Raw genomic sequence first — 25,201 nt, forward strand, 5'->3', positions numbered from 1 at the left:
CATATGTTGGGCCGTGCTGATCTGGTTTCTGAATGTGCTCATCCAATTGTTGTTCTGCAGCTCTTGTCTCACTGATCTTCCTTTCCTTGCAGCCATTAGAAATAGGTTGGGGGCAAGGTTCATGGGGGCTTCTCCATCTAGCCAGGCGTCACTCCAGAATCGGGCCTTGTTGCTATCACCAATTGTGATCACCGTGGATGCCTGAAACAACAGCCGGTCCTCCCTATTGCAGGGAATTTCCGTGCCTGACTATGGCCTGGAACTGTCTGTCCATTCAAGGCAAAGCCATCGTAGCCGCAGAGCTCTACCAAATTTGTCTAAATCTGGTATTCCTAGGCCTCCCAATTCTTTTGGTCTTGCTACCGCTGGCCAATTTACAAGACAGTGGCCCTTTTAATCTATGTCATGTTTTGCTTCTCGCATTTCAGAACATGCATTTAACTTAACCAACTTGTCACCTTAAGTATTCATGAAGTTAAGTCAGATTTTTATAAAAAAACTAGATCAGCAAGAAGGAACAAGGTGATTTTCAGTTATGAATAAAAATAACTAAATAATCACAACGTACATGAATTAGGCTAAAGAGAAGTGAAACCTGGTGTGGTAGGATGGCATAAGTCGTTGTGATAGCAGGTACATGAATTAGGCTAAAGAGAAGTGAAACCTGGTGTGGTAGGATGGCATAAGTCGTTGTGATAGCAGGTAATTAGAAGCTTGTGGTGGCAGATAATTAGAAGATGGAATGTTAGCTATATATATAGTTTGTTAGGGAATTTTTTATGCCAGCAAATACTAGAAGTCAAGCTAGAGGGTCTGAGCGTCCATGTAGAATTTATTGACCCCCTAGTGCGCCTCTAAGGTGTGTTGTAACGAATGTTTTCTCTATCTTAATACAAAGACACACAAACATTTTGTGTGATTGAGAAAAAAAAGTAGAAGTCAAGCTTGTTTATTAGTGGCAAACTACTTGGTTACACAAACTTTTGGGTGGCAGAGCATAGAAACACAGCACCTAAGCCATCTCCATCGATCATCAACCATGAATCATAATCTTCTATCTTCTAGTAGCTAGACTTATGAAATCACCATCTATGCATCCAGAGAATTTCTTGACTGTAACTAGATATTCATATGTGTCTTCGAATCAAATCATCCATCACACACAATTCGCGTGCAGTACAATTAAACTGACATGCATAAACTATTGTGTAACAACTCTGTTTGAATAAATCTCATGCATGCGTTGCATCAATCATATCATATGTTTCCAAAACTGTTTGCTTGCTTATAGCGCAAGTTCTTACTACATCAGACTCGATCAGGGGTGTTTGATCATCAATGTTATAGTTCAACTGCCTGTATATGTTGGTTCTTCTGCATATTTATGTGGTCACTGGTTCAGAAGGCGTGACTAATAAGGCATGCGAGGAACAAGAAACATCTCTGTCAGAGCGTTGATCCATTCATTCGTGTGTGACTGTGTGTCCAGCAACAGTACAAATTCACCAATCTGGCTGATGACCTGTGTGTTGGGCCTGCGTCAAGATTGGTGGCTGCCCCACCTTACCTCACCTGCACATGTAGAAAAATTCATCTATTCTCCTCTGAAATCTGGAGGATATGTAGTGTCACTGTGTCATTGTTCACTCGGTTCAATCTGGCATTTCACTTCAGTGAGAACAGAGATATCCAGTATGTAACAGATCCATTGTAGGTGAACCTACATGTTGGAATTTCAACATAAAATCTGCATAAGCATTCCTACTCTTTTTTTTTTCCTTACCACAAAATGGAGTCCTAAGAGTGGACAACACTCCACAGAGATATTTGTACAACCCAATTTCATCAAGTCCAGTCCTGAACATTCAGATCAGCATTGAAAATTGAAGCTTCGAGCCTCTTTGGCTTTCTTTCGGTTTTGTGCTTTACAAGTCACAAAATTAAATCTAGAACCTAGTACGATCAGTTTATCACTTGCAGTGTGTGTATGACCCTATATTGGAGAGAGATACAGAGTGATCAGATTGTTAGGAAAGTTCTTGCCAAAAGGGAAAAGAAAATCAAATCTGAAGAAGCTGAACAGCGAGTCTAGAATATTCTAAAAAGCCTGAAGTAGTATGACTACATGGCAGGGACCATAGTATGCTACCACCATTATCGTCGTAGGTTCATTCGTCAATCTACATTCTACTAGTGAGCACTGAGCAGACACAATCCAGAAAATCATTGGTTGATTGGAACTTCATTTGTGTGTACGGTTAGGCTGTTGAATCAATTTATTGATCATGTACAGTAGAATTAAAGTGACATGCTGCATGATCCCTCTGCAACAACTCTCCGTTTACAATTATTCGTGTGCATGTGCATTGCAACAATGGTACGTTTCCAGCCAACCAATCAGTGGTGCTTGATAGATCGGTCTTAAAAACTCGACTGCTTCAATTCACTGGCAGCTGCTTCGTCATTTCTTCATGGACATCTTTGTCAGACCTGTCGTTGATTCATTCATTCATGTGTGTGTTGGCTGTGTCAATTTAAACAGGGAGAGTGCGTCACCTCTCACCTGCATCTGCAGAAAAATGATGCATATAGCATCTGGTCACCTGGATAGAGACGTCGCTGTTCCCTTTGAAATTGATCAGACCTGTTCTGGTCAGATGACACCATTGGTTATTCACTCAACTAAATCAACACCTCACTTAGTGATCATCACAAGCGAAAACCATACAATACATGGCATTGGCAAGCCTAGTTAGCCAAAAAAAAAATCATCCTCATTTGCCCTTGCCATGTCGGTACCGTATCTAATTTTGGAACAAATTCATCATGACAACATTTGTTCAGCATGCCATAGCATAGCATAGCAAACTTGTCACAAATCCTAGCCTTCCTCACATCTTAAAATGAGAAGGGGGGAAAATGTTAGTACACAGTTCTGCACAATCCGCAAGTTGGCAATTCAGTTTTTGCATCAGCCATTCCTACTTTTTCTACAGAAACAATCCCAGAAATGTTCAACACTATGTAGCTCGGTAACAACTGCAATGTTCTGCATAAAGCTCATGTTGGCATTTCAGGATTTGCATTAGCTGTTCCTACTTTTTCTACAGAAGAAACACAATCCCAGAAATGGTCAGCACTATGTAGCTTGGCAGAAACCATTTGTCAATACCTACTATTGGCTGATTCAAGCGGGGTCCTTGGACAAACATTATTCCATCACTCCAGTCCAAGGCATTCACATCAACATCCAAAAGTGAAGTCCCCAGCGTGAGGTGATGCTGCCAAGTGCCAAACAAATTAGGGCGATGAGAAGTTAAACTGTATTCCTGCCTTTCCCCTGTCATGATCAAACTGTTTTAGGATGTAGCAGTAGTTCATCTGGAAAGAGGAGAAAACTATGTTAATTAAGCTTTTAAGCACCAAATTCACTACTAAATTCACTGGAAAATTTGAATAGTGTGACAGGACTGACCTCTATGCGAAACAGTCTGGTTGGCACAACTACGCCGAATCCTGCAGAACTTAGGAAGTCAGTAACAGGGAACTTCTGAAGATTGTCTGTTAATTTAGCGAGATTTCCAGCACAGACAAAGGCATGGCCATGAATTCCTAGATCCCTGAGCGGCTTCAGAGGCAGATCAAATGACAGGTCAGCAAAGGCTGTCACTGCTATGTCACCTCTCCATCAGCAGCCTGAAGTCTCTAAAGTAAGAAATTTCAGTGCCTGGGTCGCAATTGGCAAGCCTCATTACATTTGGGACCCACTTTGCATGCCTCTCAGGATTTAACAATGGGGCCGAGAATTGTTTTGGCTTGAGTGTTTCTCTCATGTTCCAAAAGAGTGCACAACAAGACAGACACTAAATTGAGGGGCTTCACAATAACACAAACACAATTCTTTATTGGTTTTTTTTTTTTCATCTGTTCTTCATACCCATGCTTCTGCAGGTACTTCTCATACTCTGGCTGGAAGAAGTAAGTCCGGCATGACCATGGCACCTGCACAATGGATCACAGTAAGTACAGGAATAACCGAGTCCCAAGTTGAGAAATTTCCCATCAATCACAGTAAGCACAGGACAATGTTTTCAAAGAGGAACAGAGCTTCCAGCACGCACAGCATAAGCATTTTGGTTCAAATGAAATGGTGCCAAGATTGATAATCCTGCAAATGGACATCACAAAGGAAGAAAAGCACTCACCCCTTCTTGGTTCCTGGGGCACTTGAAGAACCTCTTGCCGCGATTCTTCGTGTGCTCGCAGGTGAGTGCAATCAGCCTCACGTCCCCTCACCTGGGGCAATCGATCAGCGGCAACCCCGTCACCCAATCCACCGGGAACGGCTGCGAAACCCTAGCACTGGCGCTGGATCCCCGGCTGCGCGCGGACAAGGCCTGCCCCATGTCTGCTGCAGCGAGCGAGCAAGCACGGCCAGGGGTGGGACCGTGGGAAGCGAGGCCCTACGGCGCCGGCGAACAGGGCGAGCAGAGCGGAGTGGACTCGACCGTTTGAGTCTTCTAGGCTGGTTCGTCGGTTTATATTATATTATTATACCTTACTTTTATTTGGACTGGAAAAAAGAAATGGAGAAAAAGAAAATAAAATGTGAAGAAAAAAGGATGAGAGAAAAATAGAAACCATTGGCAAACCTGGATCATGCAAACCTGCAAGGCCAGTCTTGTAAAAAGATAACATTTTTAGTCCTGTAAAAAAGAAAGCATTTTTAGTTGGATGCGTACAACAGTTATAAAAATGGCCGAAGATAATAACTCATGTGTTAGTGAACAATATATAGCCAAAATTGGCAACAAATAATCATGTCGGCACAATATCCAATTATGACTAGTTACTAAACATACAAATCTCATTGCCCATGCTCAAGCGTCCATGTCGGCACCATATCCAATTGGCAACAAATCATGACGGGAAAAGTTGTTCATCTTTGCTTAGCATAGCCACAATTCGCAAGTACGATCCCTTCTCACACTTTAAAACTAGAGGTAGACGGAGAGAATTTTAGTACACATTTCAGGATTTGAGCCATCTGTTCCTACTTTTTCTACACAATACAGTCCCAGAAATGGCCAACACTGTGCAGCTTGCCAACAATCGTTTATATCTGGCTACTGTTGGCTTGTTCAAGCAGATCTCTGGACAACACTGTTCCATCATTTCCAGTCCAAAACATTCGCATCAGCATTGAAAACTTAAATCCCCAACCTCAATTGCTTTCCTTTTGCTTTTGTGCATTACAATTACAAGTCACAGCATTTAAACCCATGTCCTGGTACAAAAAAATTATCACTTAAACGTTACAGCATGAGAGGCTTTCTTTTTACATGTGGCAGTTGTACGCAGGCTCCTCCATGAGAAGATCATAGTGAGGGGAGAATAGGAATACTCAATTTAAATAGATAATGCTGTGAGAGAAATTAGGGCGATGAGAAGTTAAACTGTATGCCTGACTTCCCCCTGTCATGATCAAGCTGTTTTAGGATGTAGCAGTAATTCATCTGGACAAGAGGAGAAAAACGTGTTAACTAAACTTAGGCCTTGTTTGGATGTTGTCGGATTCACTTCAATCCATGTGTATTGGTGTGGATTGGGGTGGAATTTAGTTCAAATTTCACTCCAATCCACCTCAATACATGTGGATTGATGTGAATCTGACTACATCCAAACAAGGCCTTATATGTGGCAAATTCATCACCAACTTTAATGTAAAAAACTGAAGAATGCAAAGTGGAAAACCTCTATGCGAAACAGTCTGGTTGGCAGAACAACGCCGAATCCTGCTGAACTTCTGAATGTTTGTAGGAAATCAGTAACAGGGAACTTCCGAAGATCATAGTCCGTTAATTTAACAAGATTTCCAGCACAGACAAAAGCATGGCCATGAATTCCTAGATCCCTGAGCGGCTTCAGAGGCAGATCAAATGACAGGTCAGCAAAGGCTGTCACTGCTAAGTCACCTCCAAGACCATTTAGCTCAGGAGAAGTGGAAGTGCCATTGTCAGAATTATTGGGGTCATGTGCTCTGAATTCTGTTGCCCCCAGTCCTCTTGTTTTGAAGCCTAATAATGAAGATGGTCCACCCAAGCGGCATACAAGAGGCCTATTACCACCCAAGTAAAATCTTTCTGAAAGTGGTGAGACAGTTCCTGTGGATCCCCTTTCCAACGGATGGATGACTCCCGCAGCCACTCCGGCATTGAGAGCGCCATTCAGCACACCCAGAGGCAAAGCCACTCGAAGATCAAATTCCTGATATACAATGAAGAAAATAGTAAATACTTTTCAGTTCAAATCAGTTCAGTTGTTGATTAAAAAAAAAAGGCTAATACGCAGTGCATTAGATTCTAGATAATAAAAACGAAGAAATCATTTTCACAGAAATTTAAACTCCATTTTTGTGCCATGAGCAAGCAAGGACTGAAAAGGGGGAGCTGCTATTTTGATGCTTTAACAGAGCACAGAATTTTTAAAGTTTTTGGCCCTTGGTCAGTGGTCAGACAACAAAAGATAATCCAGTGGGAGAACGGTAGACTGACACTAATAAGCATTGTTAAAATTGATCATGAATTTGCAAAGCCAGAGGTACACATACAATACAATTTTAAGCATTCAATCAAAGATTCACAATGTTGTCTAAGAAAAAGACAATAATAAGGGTCACTTGATATTTAACTAAAAGGTGTATTGTGGAAAGCCTAGTTTTCAAGCAGGGCAAAGGATGGAGCACAAAGAAAATTGAGATATACCTGCCTAAGAAATCGTGAATATTTGCTCCCTGGTGCAAGGCCTCCAACTAGAGAAGACGACAGGAACGCATATCCACGTGTAGGTCTTATGCTTGAGTCCCTTTGGTCAACCTTGTATGCGTACTTAATAGAGGACAGAAGGCTATGTCCTAATTCCTCTTGTACTGAATTGGATGACATCCGTGTTGGATCAGTTAATTTTCTCCATGTCATGTTGTACGCAAGGTTGTGGTTCATGGTGGAGAGCAAGCCAACAGAAACGCCCATCAGGTGTTCTTTGAGTGAGGACTTTAACCAGTCATCAGACAGAAATGATATTCTAGCCAACAGCGGAGTTGGTATTGCTCCGATTCTAGGCATTTGGACTCCAGCACTTAGTTCTGCTGTCTTATCTAATTCAAGGGCACCTGATGCATCCCAGGTCTCACAGAATCCAAATAGGTTAATCAACTTCACTGAACCTTCAAGTGAGCATGATCTAGTCTGCAAAAGGTTCACATGAAGAAAACTGGTGAGACTTGAGAAAGCGAATTCGGGAACCAATTGAAGTCATGCCTATGATATAGTGACAATAAATCACCATTTATCATAACAAAGTAGGTCCTGAAAATAAATCATGTTAGATCATCCAAGCTAAATTCACATCCAAGCTAAATGCACATGTAAGTAGGTCCTGAACATCAATCATGCTAGATCATCCAAGACATTGTACCGAACTACCGATACTAGCATAACACCATCTAATAAGTGATTATTCTGAAAGCAAGGACGATCAACTTAATTGTATTGACCAACAGTCTATAAGAGTGCACTGTTCACTGAGAGCGCCCTCATTTAGTTCAAATTCGCTAAGCTTCTGGTGTGAGCTCTCTAAATTGATGCAACAGTAATAGTTAAGAACTGCACAGCCTAATCTAAATAGGTGAAGCAAAGCAGAAAACTGAATTCGCTCGATTCCTATAAGAACATTTGATCACTTGCAAGATGCAAACAACTCAATTCTGTAAAACAAAATGAGACATTTCTAGCTCGATGGGCACCTGTGTGTTGGCGAAGACGCCGAAATCACCGGCAGCGCGACCGCGGGCCTCTGCGACGTCAACGACGACGACGACGGCGCTACCGGGGATCCCAGGCGGCGCCGCGTCGAGGGTGATCGAGACAGTGTCGAAGGCGCCGAGGCGACGGAGCCGGTCGCCGGCCGCGGCGGCGGCGCGCACGAGGTCCCGCACGGTGGCGGCGCGCCTGAGGTCCGGGCCGACCGCCGCCTCCACCGCGGCGCGGCGCGTGCGCGCGCAGCCCCGGATCGTGACCTGGTGCACCCGGATCCGGACCTCGTCCGCGGTGAGCCGCCGGAGCACGGCCTCCAGGCGAGCCGCCTCGGATGAGGACGCCGAGGGTTCGCTGTCGTCGGCTTCGTCATCCAGATCGTCGTCGTCGTCGTCGTCGAATTCTTCATCGTCGTCATCCACGTCGAGGTCGGGAGGTGGGTGGGTGCTGTCGGATGCGGCTGCCATGGCAGCAGTTGAGAGCAGAGACTGACCGTGACTGAACTGGAGCGTGGTCTGTTATACTTTGCTTCTCTTCTGAAGAATGGAACAGACTTCGCAAATGGTTAACCGAGAAAAGCATTTTTTTTTCTTTTGGCAATGTAAATGTTTATGAAGGAAATCCATATGAAGCAACTAAATTGTCATCTATTATACACACACACACACACCTTGTTGTTCAACTAAATTGCCCTTCAAAATTCTTTGCACACACCTCGTTCTTCAAGTCCCCGAGCTACAACACCTGACATGGAACAATTTCAGCACACAACTATGCAATAGAATCATCTGATTGGGCACAAAAGCTTCAGATGAAAAGTACAGCCTATACAATCATCACACAGGCTCTCAAATCACACTGATAACATGTAGTACAAACATTGGGCAGAATTACATAGCAGTATAGCACATGGAAATGCAACATTGGGGAATAGAAACAAATTGTACCATTGGACAGAATCACATGGCACATGGAAATCTCCACAAAGTGCATTGAAGACAGCACAGCAGCGAAACAACAGATCTCACGCATTACATACAAAGACACACACAGTCCACCTCAAACTTATGCAGCTGGTAGCTCTCCTAAGATTCCAAGAAGCAAAGGACCCTCAAGCTCCTTGTGTAACTGCGGCATCTTCAGTCAGTCAGCATACTTCACATCTGAAAGATACACTCGGGACTGTATGACGCTGGTCCCAATCAGGAAACCAGGCATAATCATCAGGCCAACTTTCGGCCTCTCCGCACCCTCTTCTATGATGATGTTCTTCACAATGCTTTCCATGTGGATTTCCGAAAATTCACTTCCCTTTTTCACTTGAAACACCTTTGCCTTTGGATCGAAGGAGTAGGCCAACCTGTGCAACAACCATATGGACTTGGCTAGCTTTAGGAATGCCTGGTAGAAAGGTGTCCTTGGATGGCCACCGCTCATGACGTAGTTCCTCTGATCCATGTTGCCAAAGAAAGAACCTTCCATTTTTGGATGCACAAGCAATAGATATTTGCTTCTGCAGAACTTTCCAAATACTGAGTCAGGGTTCTGGCTCAGGACATCCAGAGGATCCATGGCTCGCACTGCGAGGAATTGATGGAAGAAAGCCTCGCTGGAAACACTGATGTTAGAATCCTTGATAGAAAAGCTCTCTTCTTGGAACCCACTGAACATTCTTTGGCAAATATAGGATTCAAAAGCAAACTTCTTGTGAGCCCTTCTTGTGTAAACTACACCAGGTTCAATCGCATTAGCAGCCCCATCAAGATCCCAACCTGCAGCCTTCATCATGTTGATCAAAGGCTTTGAAAAGTCATGTATTGACTGGTATGCGTTATCGACAGCAGATGTAAACAAACTGGGTGTCAATTCAATGGAGAAGTAGTTCTCTTCTTCGTCAGATTCCTCTGATTCCTTGTTAAGTAGGCCCCTTTGTTTCAGTTTCTTCTCTAACTTTGATTTCCGAAGTTTAGCTTCATCAATTTGCTGCTGTAAATGGGTTATCTCAGTATCTCTAGTCTGGATCTGGGACTGGAATTTCTTTACCATGACCTCATAGGTCTTCAACAAATTCTGCTGCTCTTGTATTTCAGAAAGCAGACGCGAATCTTGAGGGGATGCTGCTACTGGCTTAGGATGTTTTTCTCTGTAAGCATGTTTGAGTTCTGAAAGTCTTGTAAGCTCCTCTATGACAAGCTTATCAGCATCCTGGATCTTGTCAGGGTCATATGGGGTGTGGGCTTCCTGCAGCTGAATGTAGGCAGATTTTAAAGAGGATATGTTGTTGAATATCCTCCCGATCATAGTGTCCATTGAGTCCCCGTTCTGATTCATGTTCTCATCAATTGGTTGAGGATGAACTCTTTGATTATTGATATCATAATTTTGTGACTCCTTTGAGCCTGGGCGGATCATTACTTCTTCACCTCAGGATCAAAGAAGCTAGTAGTCTTCAACTTCTCAATAAAAAATTGGCATCCACCTGCAAAGCAACTATTCGGTTCAGGTAACAAATTTACAACAAGAGATACGAATTTGATAGGAGTAGTTCAGCCTGTGTTGTCCGGCCAACATATGAATGGTTCAAAGCTATTGTACTACAAATGCCATGCTAGCACAAGGGGGGGGGGGGGGAAGTGGTTAGAGGCTTAGAGCAAAGTGAATTATGGCAAGCATTGGTTGCTGCAATCTGAATTCAACAATAGATCTCCACAATCTGACCACAACTTATTGAAAAGCCAAACAAAACAGGAAAGTTAAAAAAAAAATTAATGGAACGGAACACTATACATTTATTAGTTGGAGTCATTGAATAGAGTTATATCAATTTCTCTATTTTTCACACCATGATCCATTTTAAGCCACTTGGAGCAGCAGCACAGCGCTACAGAACTGTTGGGCTGTTAGGACTGTTGGGTGTTGACTTAAAGAATCGGAAATGCTTGGACCTGTCTTCACTGTTGTCGTGTTGGGCGTTGTCATGTTGGCTAAATGGAAATTGGGGAAACTGCAAAAGACCAAATCGGTCATATTGGAAGCTAATTTACAGTTCCTGCTAGGCTGCAACTGTCTTTATAATTTTATTGTGTCTTATTATTTATTTATGTAAAATACTAAAATGTATCCATGCATCCGGTTGTTTTGGAAGCTGGCGTATCCAGTATCCACTAATCCATCTGCCTAATATCAAACCGCGTCCCATATCCACGCTACATAACAGCACATGAATCATAATAACCTTTAACGTACATAGCATTCAATTCCCTCTATAGACAGATACTAACAACACCCTTCCTTGGGTAATGCTAATGCTACGCTATGCCTGCGCTGTTGAACAAACAAAACAACTAACAAGAAGACTTCATAATTTATCTGGTACTTTTACTTTGCATCGTTCATCTAATTATAAACTTGATGTATATTGAGTCCAATGCATATCTGATGTCAGATGCAATTGGACTTGGCAGAGAAATCATCCCCTCAAAGAGTAGTGATATTTTAGATGCCAGTTCCGGTGACAATTCTTGTTCCACGCTTGTAATTTTTTCTAGATTCACAATGAGGGGGGAAAAAAGGTGGTTCAAGCAAAGTACATTATGGCACGCATTGTTTGCTGAAATCTGAATTCAACAACAGATCTCAACAATCTAACCACATCTTATGCCAAAAGCTAAACAGCACATGAAACTATAAAAGAATATATGATGGGCTGGAACACTAAACATTTATTCGGCAAAATAAATCTAGTTCTCTACTTTTGACAGCAGGGTCCATTTTAAGCCACTTGATCACTTGAACCATTGAAGACATGGTACACAGGGAACACCGGCACTACAAAACTGTTGGGCTTTTGGACTGTCGGGTGTTGGTTAATTTAATTCGAAGTTCGAAAAAGAGCAAACGAGCAGAATGGTCATATTGCAAGCTGGTTTGTAGTTTCTGCTACAGACGTGCCTTATCAGTTTTTTTTATTCATCTTTAATACTGAAAACGCACATCCGGGAGTCAGATTCTTTTGGAAACTGGCCTATCCGCTTATCCAAATTTACCAATCCACGTACCCTAATCCATGACACATAACAGCACACACCGGCGGAGCCAAGGCCCGGCCACCCTGGGAACAGCAGAGGCGGGAGGGGAGAGGGAGGTGCGTACGCAGGGTCGTCGGCCGGTGCGCGGAGGACGCGGGCGAGGGCGCGAGGCGACTGGCGAGAGAAGGTGGGGGAGCCGCCGACGCCGCCGCCGAGCCTGGGACTGCCCTTCCGTCGCTGGACGCCGCCGAGGGAGAACCGCCGACGCGCGGAAGATCCGATCCTTGGGACCGAGCCTGAGCGCGAGTGGGGGAAGGAGCAGAAGATCTGCGCTGAGGGACCGAGCCTGGGCAGCGCTGCGAGGAAGATGAGCGTCGACGCTGCGCTGCAACGCGTGGGTTTGATGGGCCTCCCCTAAATAAAAGCCCATACAATTTTTTTTTCTCTTTTCTTTTTCATTTTTTTGAGCAACTTCTATTTTTTTTCTAACATCTTTTGACAAATTAGCACCTATATAATTAATATATATATATATTTTTAAAATAATATATGTTAGGAATCATACTAATGTTTCCAGGGCCTAATAACATAACATTGTGGCATAATGATTTTTTAAAAAATATTTTTTAAAATACAAACCCTATTAGAAGAAATTATGAAAATTTTTCCTCACACATTTCCTATAAAAATGAAAGATAAGAGATAGACAAAAACTTATGTATTCATTTGCTCTTTCTCAATTGCTCTCCACTTTCTTCTTTATTTATTCAATTTAAGATCAAATTTGTAATGTTTACTGTATCATATAACTCTTAAGGGTTTAGAAACGCTTGAGCATACTTAAACTTAGTCAGCGAGTCACTGCTCTCTTAGCACTTAACCCCTCTTATAATCTTTCAGTCATGTTTTTCTTGTTAGTATTACTATGACATTACGCTCAGGTTTTATAAAACTTTTGACTCTGCCACTAACAGCACATGAATCATAACCTCAAGATCACGTACCATTTTCCTTCCGTCTATATTAAGGTAGCATGCCCATAGACTAGCAGGGCTTCTTCTGTTAGCCCACATTGACACACATATCACAGGAACATGGTATAGAGTATTGACTGGAGTGGCCCCAAAGCAAAGCAAGAACCACGTGGAACCTAATCATACTTTGCTTCCATCCAAAGTCAGTCTACAGCAGCCTGCAGTTATAGGCTTAAAATTATCTTAACAGCAGCATTAACAGCAGCAGCATGGATGCACACAAGAGTGAACCCAGGATATGTGTAGCTGATGATTTTTTTTTATTTTGCAAAAACTCGAAGCTTAGGGTTTGAGGTGCACGGCTTTGCAAAGGAAGGAAGGGAGGAGAAGAGAGCGAGCATACCTGGTGGCGATCCGTCGCTAGCGAAGTGCGGCGGTGCTCGCCCAGTCGTCGCTGCCGCAGGGAAAGGATGCCGCCGACGGAGGACGGTGGCGGTTCCCAGTCGTCACCGAAGAAAGCAGGTGAAGTGAACGGGACCTCCAAATGGAAAGGGATCGCCTATGCCTGCCTGTCTTTCAGCTCAGGGGCTTTTGTTGCTGACTTGCTGGACTCTTGGGTTGTGTTGGCCTGTTGGGCCGGGCCTGTCTATTGCAGTGGTGACCATCTCCACAGAGCATTGTATCTAAGTTGTTTGGGCCCACGTTAGGAGGTGTTTAGTTTGGGCTGATAAAGTTTAGCTATCTAATTTTAGTTCTATTTAGTCACTTTTATCTAAAACTATGACTAAATGGGATTAAATAGGCATTTTTTTGAAAATATTAAATGGCATTTAGCCAATTAGTCACCAAGAGGTTGCTAAATGAGACTAAAGCCCATGCTTCCTTAGTTTTTTAGTCACTTTGGAGCTAAATACCTGACTAAAAGAAACTAAAAGTCTTTTTTAGTCCACCAAACCAACACAAAAGAGTAACTAAAGTTTAGCAACTGATTTAGCTGGCTAAAATTAAGCAGCTTCAATCTAAGGGGCTAGGGTGGATTGAGCCTAGAAATTATTCCCACCAATCAAAATTATACAAATTAGGCAATCATTTTGGCTGAAAATTGTTCCAGATAACCATTCCTGATCAACCGAACAGGCCCTAATGGAAATTAGGCTCGCTGAGTTTAAACTTGAGAGAGTTGAAGCGCAGTTTTTATCTTTGACTTTCTTTAGTGAAACAAAATATGATTTGACTAGGATTCTAACGGTTAATAACTGATGATGCTCTTTTTTTTTGGGCGCAAGATGATGCATGTTAGTTGGAGTAGGCACATAAACCATGTGATGCACAAGCATAATCCACCTATTCGAAGATAATAGGTACAAGTGATCAGCAGCAAACAAAACGAAAAAAAAATCAGTTCGCGTTTAGTTCTCTCAACTTCACCCGGTCTGCTCCGGCCGACTCCACCGCCGAGGCAATCTCCAGCTCGGCCCACCACATCGGGTTATCCCTCGGCGTCACCTGCTCCGGCGACAACCCTGTGACGCCTCGCAACGCTCTCACAATCTCGCCCATGGCCGGCCTCTTCTCCCCGTCGTCCGAGCGCACGCACAGCCTCATGACGTTGCGCAGCGCCTCTAAATCTTCCTCAGGCACGGCCGACCTCACCGTCGGATCAACCATCCTACGCAGCGGCCTCTTGCCGTCCAGGTAGCTCGACGACCAGAGGACCAGCAGGCCGTGGTCCTCGGAGAATGGCAGACGCCCGGAGATCACCTCCAGCAGCAGGATGCCGAACCTGTACACGACGTCATCGGTCTGTGCGTCCTTTCCGTTGTCCTCCTTCCAGAGCTCGGGGTCGGAGAACTTGGCCGCGTAGTCCTCGGTGAGGTAGATGGATGAGGAGCTCAGGGTTGGTGGCATCACTGGTGGGTCCAGCTGGATCATGTGCTCCAGGCAGTATGCTACTCCCATGATGATGCGCAGCCGTACAGGCCAGTCCAGATCTTCAGCTTCTCTAACTGCACAACATGCATGAGAAGGAATTACTCTATTAGCTAATTAACAATCATTCATTGCAGGCAATATGCATGTTCTTCAGATATCAATCATTGTTTTTATTTCATCAGCAAACAACTACTGTACCTAACAGTAGAATGGGATTCAGAAAACAGTCAGTTAGCACCATTGCTGTCTTTCATCAGCAGCAAAAGGCAAGAATGTTGGCATGGAAATGCAGCGGTGAAGAGGGCACTCACTATGCAGATGCTCGAAGAGGGAACCGCACGGAGCGTACTCGAAAACCATCATTCTTGTGAATGGCTCGTCGCATGTGCAGTAACCAAGCAAGTTCAACAGGTTCTTATGGTTCACTCTTGACAGAACAGATATCTGAAACAGGAGCGGTTGACGTTCACCATATATAGCTTTGCGCATCGCATAATAACCTTGTTCTTGAATTGCTCCTCAGACCTTTCAGTCCAATCTTTGGCAGAGTTAACTAAAGTGGAGACTACTGCGATTTTGACTCCGCTTGATAGAGTTCCCTTGTACAGCGTGTAGTCGGATGAGGAGCTGATAACGTTGATGAAGTCCTCACAGGCTGCCCTGCCTGTAGCTCTGCCCTTCCTAGAGAAGGAACACCTGAACACACAGTGTATGTACAACATCACATAAGTAACAGCCATGCCGCAAATAAAGCCAATGTATATGCAAGCAGCCTGATGAAATTATGTGTATGCTAGTCTGATGAATTGTGCCCATTTGGTTAACCCATAAAGCTCTGATGGTGAGAGACTGACCTGCCACGAAGACTTTACTGAGTGGTCCACTGAGTCCAGTAGACCATGGCATCACAGCGGTATCCTTCTTTCTCCGAGAGAAGAGTAGATACGCAGTGGCAGCAGTTACAACCACAAAGACAAGTGCTCCACCGATGGCTATTATGTAGATTGCCCAGCGAGGTAAAGACTTGGATGAAGATGAAGGGTCAACATGCATGATTTGCCTTGACTTTTGGGCTTTGGAGTCGTCTCTGGATAACACCCCTGTGGATGATTAATTGTACATAGGCTAATGAATGGATTTTGTGGTGAAGTTGTAATGTACAAGTACGGTTAGGGAATTACATCTAGCAAAACAAAGAAACAAGAGACTGACTTTGTTAAGGTTTTCCTGCATGATTGCAGCGCTTCATCAGATGGGCCCTCTGAAATCTCTGTATGTTTGTGCAAGTCAGATGGCAATTCACCAGATAACTTGTAACCCTTGGGTAAGCTGCAGAGATCGTCATGTGATGTTAATTTTTATGTGGCACTATTTTTGTGGATCTGAAAGAATTGCTTTTCTGGCAAACATCTTTTTTATGAACTGTCTGATGGCAGTTTGACTTAGCAGTTTAGATTTTGCATGTCACCCGTCTCTGCAGGTATCGGTCCATAAAGGCAGACGAGAATTTGTCCATTTATAATAATTTGTTGCCACTGTTTCTTTTTTAAATATTAGCTTTTTAGCCTGAATCCCAACAAGTGAGCATACATAGATTGTCCATTTGAAAGGGGAAAAAGGGTATCAAGAATTTCAAAAGTCAAAACTGTCGTTTGACAAGCATAGAATTGTTTGATTTTGACTATTCCTGGTGTTGGAAGCTAAAACTTTACAACAGCAAGCGATAGCAAAATATATCATGTGGTTTTAAATCAAGGGCAACTACACATGCTTGGCTAGATGGTATCTATGGCTATAATACATTCAATTTTGACTAAGAGACAATCTACCCTAAACTCTGAATCTACTAAGGACTAAGTACCTGAAATCCTAAAGTTTTGCCCACTGAACAAGGCTTAAACGGATTGAATGGCCAATTAAATGGGATTTAACAGACCGATTAAATAGGAACGACTTACCACCATGTAAAGTTTACACAATGTTTATACAGGATAGACGGGTAGGCTAACAGTGGTGGGAATTTTGTATGTGGTGATATTGCTCTCTCAAGAAAAGATTGGATTGAGTTGTGAGGAAGGTTCGTGTTGCACATTTCATAGCGTATGTCACCATGCATAGACGGTAGGCACAATTAAATTCGGCATGTGCGTGGGTCACGCATGTTCCAAACTCACTTGACATACATATAGGCCTTGTTTAGATCACCCCAAAATCCAAAAACTTTTTAAGATTTTCTGTTACATCGAATCTTGCAGCATATGCATTGAGCACTAAATATAGACAAAAATAAAAATTAGTTGTATAGTTTGTCTGTAATTTACGAGATGAATCTTTTGAGCCTACTTAGTCTATAGTTGGATAATAATTGTCAAATACAAATGCATGGCTTTTCGGAACTAAACAAGGCCTTAGTCGTTCACCTAAAAACAAAAACTTTTTAAGATTTTTCGTCACATCGAATCTTGCGGCACATGCATGGAGCATTAAATATAGATGAAAACAAAAGCTAATTGCACGGTTTCAAATCTTTTAAGCCTAGTTACTTCATAATTAGACAATGTTTGTCAAATAAAAACAAAAGTGTTATAGTGTCAAAATCCAAAGATCTAAACAAGGCCATAGAGTTCGTATCCCCTTGCCCATCAATGCAAATTGGCTTACAAATTTAGCTTTGGGTCATCGAACCGACAAACCGGGTCATCTCTTGTATGGTTTGTCTTGGGTTGATTACAATGCTGCCATTTGAGAAATTGTTTTGATTGTATTCCACTGATACAAACACCAACAATTGGGTGTTTGGTCTAGTGGTATGATTCTCGCTTCGGGTGCGAGAGGTCGCGAGTTCGATTCTCGCAACACCCCCAATAGGCATGTTCCTTTTCTTTTAACATCAATAGGCGGTTTTTTTACTCAGCTTACAGCATACATTCAGGTCCTCCTTTATATGCAATAGGCATGTTCTTAAGTTTTCTTTTTCCTGTTTTTATACTGGGCATCTCTTTTTCCTGTCTCTATCCTGGGCACCTCACGCATATGATTTCACGCCTTTATCTGGCCAAACGTTGTTGTATTATTACGAGTTCTACTATTAATTATGTTGGCAATAGTTTATAAATAAACGCATGTGCATCAAACGACGTCCTAGACGTGTCAGCTTGTCCATGCCAAGCATTTAGGAGGTGCTTGTCTAAAAAGTCATAGCTTAAAGTATTATTCGTTAATTTACTGTGAGAGAAAAACATTGTTGACTTACAGAAAAAAAAACATGTCTTATAAGACAAGTGAATGGAGCAGTTTAATAAATGTCATATCGAATGTTAAATGGGATGGTCCATAGAGTATCCAGATACTAATAAAAAAACAAATTACAATTCTGTGAGTACTCTGCGAGACAAATTATTAAGCTTAATTAATCCATTATTAGTACATGTATTACTGAAGCAATTAGTATTTAATTGTGGACTAAGGTCGGTCTCAATGGACAGTGCCACTGCACGGTTTCACATACCAACACGTCATCAAGATTGAAATGAAAACATCTATGAAATAACCCCAACAATGAAGCATTTCACTTTGTTGTTTCCAAGGCTATGCAAAGCATTTAATTGCTGCAAAATAATTGGATCACATGCAAGATGGTGAAACGATCTGGCCCTCAGCGGGGATTTCATCCCGTTTCACCGTGTGGGAAACAACGCCCGCGGAGTTTCACCACGGTGAAACTACTTCTTTCTCTCTCCTCTTCGTTTCATGCAAAAAGTGTAGTTTTGCTGACATGGCGCTCTAATAAATATGTATGACATCCTGGTGAAACCCCCACTGAGACTGGCCTAATTAGACTTAAAAAGCCTCACAAATTACTCTCTAGCTATATTTTTTGTTTCTTAAATAATTTATATTTAATACTTCATATATGTGTCAAATATTTAATATGATAAAAACTAAAGTTTAACTGATGGAACAAACAGGGCCTTAAACAACCCGAACTTGCTGCATAGTACAACCCCACCTGTGCTGCCTCCCCAAACCCATAGTCCTGTAACCATCACCATCATACACTGTCGTGCACGGCCCATTAGCAATTGTATCCCTCCTTATATACATCCAGACACTACTATATATGTGTGTGTGTTTTGAAACAAGAATGAGTGTTTTTTTTATGAAAATGGTAATATTCTAGTCTTATGTGCGCTTATGTGAGCCGGATTGGGGATCCTCATGCAACCCCATCAAAGGTCGAAGCCAGAATCATACTGCCTCATGCATTTTTCATCAAGTACTAAAACCGTAAGACGACACCATTTATCAACGACAGTACCATGCATTAACTATCATGATGTTATGATCAAGAATTCCATAACAGTGACTCAAATCTCAGCGACAATTCCCAACCAACTCTACCCAGCTTGTAGCCCGGGAAACCATCAGCATGTGCTTAAACACAATCTAGTTCACGGTTGCATTCGCAACTTATACACTCAGATCCTTCTGACAAATATCGTGCAGGATCATGTAAACGGGCAGCATCCCCTCTTTACCGGAAGTAAATGGACACAAGCGGGATGTCGACGTCATTGTCATCATCATCCTCACAGGCCACCACAACGTCCAGATGGCGGCGGTACAAAGGCACTTCTACCTTGGCCACCTCCCTGGCCACATCCACCACCTTCTTGTCTAGCCGATCCTTGTGTCTCGGGAACATGGAGTTGTACAGCAGTGAGGTCCCACAGGATATGCTGTACGCATTCAAGCCCTTCTCCTTGAGCCATTCCAGGAGCTCCCTCAGCGTGATGTTGCCAGTTACGGTCCAGCGGTCCCAGACAGTCCAGGACATGTCTTGGTGCTTGATGGTCTTGGGTGGCACAGGTTCCGCCATGGAGAAGAGCGGGATCGCAAGGTTCGCAAATGTGTTCCGGTAGTCTTCAACCTTGTGCCCACCAGCAAGGACTTTGTAAAGCTCCAGGCAGACAAGGCCAGTGGCCATTGCAGTTGAGGTCGCGATGGCTGGGATGATTCTTCCCGCTATGAACTTTGCCTTCAACTTGTCAACTTCAGGGATGCTGTAGTTCCTAGCCCGCATGTTGGCAAAACCAGCAATCAAGTCCATATGGAAATTGGTATCATCATCCTGCATATATATAAGAAAATACTAAGCATTGAACTTCTAGATGCATAATATGTTCATTCAGACATAGATACCCACCAAGAAACAGCTAAAAAGATACTAGGCATCTAACAGAAGCTGTACAGAAGGTTTCAAAAGTGATTAAGACCTACTGACCTTCTCAAACTGTATAGGGTTCATATGGAATCCTGGTGGCAATGTTTTAGAAATTGCTTCCAGCTTTGCTATAAGCTCTTCAATGACGGCAGCATCATCAACAGACGCAGAGGAAAGGCTAGTAGCCTTCTCATCTGTCTCTATCTTAACACCCTGTTTTGGTTGGAAATCCGGAACAATGACCTTGTCCACAGCTTCAGCCAGTTTCGTTGGGTTTTTCGCCCAATCAGGTATGGGTATTCCAAATGTCTCTGCCCTTAGTATAGAAGCAGCCAACAAGAAGTTGAGGTGACTTGAGTCAGACGATGAGAACTCCAGAGGTCGCGGGAACCGCTTAGGAGCAGACCAGAAAGGAGCACCAGAGCTAGTCATTGCGTCTTCAGGGAAAGTGAATGTCAGCTGCTTTACACGGTTGGAGAAATAATCCTCAAACCTAATAAACCATCAACAAAAAACAGAGGAGCAAGAATCATTAGACTTATACTAGTTCACCAGGAGTGCAGTGAAATAAATGTGAAACTAAGCTGGTGCATGCAGATGTGCTCCTGAGATCAACTATGCAAATTAAGCAACAGTTGTGTAAGGGTTAGAGAAGGGGTGCAGAACTTACTTCAGCCGGGCCCAGGTAATACAATCTTGGAATGTCTCACACTTGTCTGTCTCAAGGCATTCAATAACTCGCTCAAGTTGGTCCCTAGCCTGTGCATCACCAGCAGTTCTTGCAGCAGTTGCATATCCACCAGGGTTCGACAGGAAAGCATTTACTTCGGTGGGAGTCTTCTCAAGTAGACCCTCAAACTCAGACCTAGCCCACGTTAGGCAGTGATCAATATTGTGAGGAAATGAATGTACAGTGCACATAGGTGCCTGCTTTTCTGGTGGATCTCTAGATGCCCCATAGTTTTCTGTTAGGTGAGGTATAACCATCTGTGTGTTGCACTTGGCACCCAGAGTGCCTGATTCAAGAAGTGGCTTCTGGAAATATACACATCTGGAGTCAATGTACATTCTTGCAGTCACATTGTCCAATGCATTAACAACAGCATCCAAGCTCTCCCAAAAGGCATCATTAAACACATTTTCAGTCTCAGGACTCGCTCTGTTCTGAAGGGCCTCCACATGAAGCTTAGGATTAATTGCCATAGCAGCAGTTGCAGCAACTGTGGACTTGGGCTGTCCAATGTTCCAGTCACGGAAGAGAAACTGGCGACTGAGATTGCTTTTCTCTATAACATCATCATCTGTCACAGTCAGCTTCCCATTTTGACTGCAAGAAATACCCATTAACGCAAGGTTCTTCAAGAATTCACATCCAAGAGCCCCAGAACCAACCATGAAGATTTTTGACTGCTCCAGTTTCTTTTGAAGCTTAGCCCCAAAGACACTAATTTGTGCATCATATCTACTGTTCTCTGGCTTCAAATCACTAGGCTCCAATGGTTCAACTGGCAGAGATTCAACAGAATCAAAGTAGAAGAACTGTAAAATCAAGACCACACATTAATATTACAAATTTTCTGCAAACATATACTCTCCAGACAAATATTCTCAAACAAATTTTAACTTATAACAGTCCCCAAGGTGCAAATTTTGGCTACAATTTTCTATTAGGATATATTGTAATGAACTTAGGATATTATGGAAGTTCTTTCCAAGGAAAATCTACACATATGACCTTTTATGTTTCCAAATTAAACATATTTTATAAGTTAATAGACTGTCAAGGTTCAGAGGTTTGATCAGATCTTGTCTAAAACATCTATCATTTGTGGAAAGGGAAAATAGAAATATCCGAATACCATATTATACATAATTAAAGACAGAAGCATCAATCATACCTGGTAAAGTGGATGGAATTTCCCTGAGCATGCTTTAACAACCTCCTGACCTACAATACCACCAAACATTGCAGCCATAGGATTCAAAACAGCCCTGGAACCACTTGCGAAATGCTGCAGGAGCTTCTTGTCAATTTCTTCAAGCTTACTATCACCAAGAGTTTCATTAATACTAATAGCAAGATCAATCAGCTTCTGTGCATCATCAGCTGACCCAGCAATAGGGAACCGTGCCAACTCAGACCTAAACTTGTCCAAAGCTTGGAAGGCCAAATGCAAAAGAGGTGGGCGGTCAAACTTGGAGAAATCACTCATGAGAAATTCTCCTGGCTCCTTGATTGCCTCCTTCAGGGTTTTGAATTTCAGAACCTTTGGTGGCTTCACCTGTGTGACAATACCACCTCTAATGTATGTGCCATATGAGGTGGTGTCTTCTTCTAGAGTGAAAGAATAAGGCCTTGCGCTCTTGATCTTTCTTGGTTTTCCATCATTGAGCTCGGTCATTCCATGCACTTCAGAGAAAACAACTAGATCACCATCTTGGAACTCCAAACGCTCATCATCCACACAAGAAACAAGTGCTGGGTTGTCATTGCTGATTGATGCCACAATTCCTGTATGTGGTTCCTCACCATCGACATCCAAAACAGTAAACTCAGGACCAAAATCACAGTAAACACTGCCAAAAAGGCCACGAACTTCCGACTTAATGAAAGCAATTGGTGGTTGGTGGCTATGACAGTAATCATCAAACTCAACTGCTTTTTCTGTGCTGATATCAGTAAAGACCACAGCCTGTAAGTTGACCAGGAAGTTATCAGTTCAAGAATATGCGGCAACCGAATCTTTACAATCTAATCAAGAAACACATATTAAAATATTTTTTAAAAAAAGGCTCAATACATTAAATCAACTAATACCCCTTGACAAGAAAAATATTTTCAAGTGAAACCCTATCTGGGAGAGCGCCAGGTCCAGAACTCTCAGGCTATGGAGTTTGCAGGCTAAAATAAAGTAGTTTCAGCATTTAACATTAGCTAACCTAAATTAGGAAGCAGGTGACTCACTCAAATACCCCCACAATCTATCCCCCAGCTAAAGCTCCATGAAAAAATGGAGCTAGAGACACCCAGATCCACTGGAGCTCATCCAAACATACCATACGTGTATTGTGCAAAAATAATTGCCACCATTTGAAACAGGAACATGGCTTTGAAACTTCATTATTAAACCAAGAAAAGTAGATAAAACCCTCAACGCACAATGCTAGCATGGAAGAATATATGCAAGAAAAAATGCATTAACGTGATAATGTGTCAACAGATGCGGATAAACCATTTGGTGACTTTCTACTTGGCAATTCTACTAAGCAGTTGACACATTAACAGAACCTTTTGAGTACTCTGCCTATTTTTATAAGGCGTGTTTCACAGGCACAATTTTCTAGGATGTATAATTGAACATAAACTTCTCTTTCAATATATTGTCAATAGGAATTTGCATGACATGTCACTGAACTGATATATTTAACCTGATTGTTGGTCAATTTACAGAGTGTAGACACATTTTTATAAAATACAAACACCAAAGCAAATCACAGATCATTCCATGCTCATGTACCTGAAAGTTAGAAAGCTGTTCCTTGGTCAAATCACCAGTTATGGTAGAGATGATGACAGCATTGTTCAGCTCTTGTAGCTTTGGAACACAAGCTTGAGCACGGTTTTGCCCAACGTCCTTCTCCGAGAGGAAGAAGTTGCTTGACAGGTCCCATAGCTCGACTTTGTTATCATCATGCAAGGTTACAGACTTGACACCGGCAAGGGCAAGGTTTTTTGCTGGAGAAAATAAGTGATCATAAGAAAATCATGTATACAAATACAAAGAGCAAAAGGTATAATCTGAATTCTTATTAATTTTAAAATTCACAAGTTAAACATGATATACTGAACGCTAAACATCAATACAATGAAAAGAACTGACACACTAGGGAAAACATGTTTTGCTTTTAGACCTGAAGCTCACATGTTGCGCTGGTGACTAAAAGCATTGCATCATAAATCCAATTTTAGAAAGCATAGCTACCATTAGCCAATAAAATATGTTTAATCCTTGGCCAAGTGACACAGGAGATCTAACTGACCAGCAACCTGGTGCTGATTGATTCAGGATAGCAATTGGTACTGATGACCAAAACAGAGAGAGCTTAGTAAGATGTGCAGAGACCAACATTCTGAAAGTTACTTAGGGGCAAACGCTTCATTGAGACAGTTTGAGTTCACAAGAATAAAAGTTGCAGCTAGTCTCAAAAACAACTTGATGGTTTGAATATTTAATGCATCGACAAGAGTGCTTGTCGGGAAATTGAAGAATTTAAGATAAGTTTTTCGGTTGTAGAAGTTCAAATGTTATTTAGGTGTTTATACAGACATGGAAACAAAACAATGAGAATTATGTCCTGTCTGGTGAAAACAAACTAAGTGAGGTGTGCTAATTGAGGCAGCAAACACATATGAAGTCCCACAGCACACCAGCTGGTGGAAGCATCTTACTCTTACACAAGGAAGGAAAGCATCAATTTACAGAAGGTAGTAACACAACAATAGTTAGATTTTGCAACATCAGATCGGCCAAGGAATTAAAAGCGCACAATTAAGGTAAACCAGCTGGCCTTTATCTCAGAACTTATTACTGTACTACATACATAAGCTCGAAGTTCATGATGAGCAGACATACATACCGATCTCAGCGCCTAGTCCCTGGAGTCCAGAGACGAGGACGTTGGAGCCGAAGAGGCGCTTCATGGTCTCGCGCCCATAGACGGCGAGCTGGCGGCTGTGGAGGTCCTCATCGATCTCAGGCGCCCTGCCAGCCATCTCCGCAACCACCTCCTTGTCCCTGTCCTGAGCTGAGGCGGCGGCGCGGGGGGCCTTGTTGTGCAAGTCCTGGACCTCGCCGACGTCAACCCCCCGCTTCTGGGGAAGCATATAGAGTAGGAGGCCGCCGAGGAGCGCGAGCACGGCTGCCGCCGCGAGGAGGTAAGAGGCGAAGGAGGGCGGCAGGGGCAGGCGCGTCAGATCCAGGTCGTGCGGTGCCTGCGCGGATCGGGACAGGCCAAGGTGAGGCAGGAGGTGGCGCGGGGCGGATTCGGGGGAAGAGATCTCACCTTGGAGGAGCTGGATTCGATGGCCGGCGATCGAGCTGACCTCCGCTCTGCTTCAGCTCTTGTCTGGCCTAGGGTTTTGAGGAGGGAGGAGGAGGAGGAGGAGGAGGGGTAGGGTCGCTGGACTTGTTCTATTGCTAGGGATGAAAACGGTACATATATTTTCTG

The 25,201-nt window shown here is 42.9% G+C and overlaps 3 protein-coding genes, 1 non-coding gene and 1 pseudogene across 4 annotated transcripts; 1 reads left to right on the forward strand and 4 right to left on the reverse strand.

Annotated features, from left to right (window-relative positions):
- On the reverse strand, positions 4,779-8,576 carry LOC8070321. Its single transcript, XM_002442607.2, has 5 exons — positions 8,485-8,576; positions 7,805-8,350; positions 6,765-7,247; positions 5,755-6,267; positions 4,779-5,516 (listed from the first exon to the last, which is right to left on the reverse strand). Exons 2-5 carry the CDS (start codon positions 8,279-8,281, stop codon positions 5,436-5,438), a joined length of 1,554 nt encoding a protein of 517 aa, XP_002442652.1. The 5' UTR covers positions 8,282-8,350; positions 8,485-8,576; the 3' UTR covers positions 4,779-5,435.
- Positions 8,629-12,220, reverse strand: LOC8070322 (IRK-interacting protein). The gene is made up of 2 exons (XM_002442608.2): positions 11,967-12,220; positions 8,629-10,293 (listed from the first exon to the last, which is right to left on the reverse strand). The coding sequence occupies exon 2, from the start codon at positions 10,224-10,226 to the stop codon at positions 8,958-8,960; it is 1,269 nt and encodes a 422-aa protein (XP_002442653.1). The 5' UTR covers positions 10,227-10,293; positions 11,967-12,220; the 3' UTR covers positions 8,629-8,957.
- LOC8070323 lies at positions 14,145-15,801 on the reverse strand (annotated as a pseudogene).
- On the forward strand, positions 17,539-17,610 carry TRNAP-CGG. The gene has a single exon. It is a non-coding gene; the product is annotated as a tRNA-Pro (tRNA).
- Positions 19,050-25,172, reverse strand: LOC8070324 (ubiquitin-activating enzyme E1 1). Its single transcript, XM_002442610.2, has 7 exons — positions 25,037-25,172; positions 24,611-24,965; positions 23,491-23,708; positions 21,871-22,665; positions 20,643-21,511; positions 20,033-20,465; positions 19,050-19,879 (listed from the first exon to the last, which is right to left on the reverse strand). Exons 2-7 carry the CDS (start codon positions 24,855-24,857, stop codon positions 19,283-19,285), a joined length of 3,159 nt encoding a protein of 1,052 aa, XP_002442655.1. The 5' UTR covers positions 24,858-24,965; positions 25,037-25,172; the 3' UTR covers positions 19,050-19,282.

Source organism: Sorghum bicolor, chromosome 8, assembly GCF_000003195.3.
Source record: "Sorghum bicolor cultivar BTx623 chromosome 8, Sorghum_bicolor_NCBIv3, whole genome shotgun sequence".
Classification (NCBI taxonomy): Eukaryota; Viridiplantae; Streptophyta; class Magnoliopsida; order Poales; family Poaceae; genus Sorghum; species Sorghum bicolor.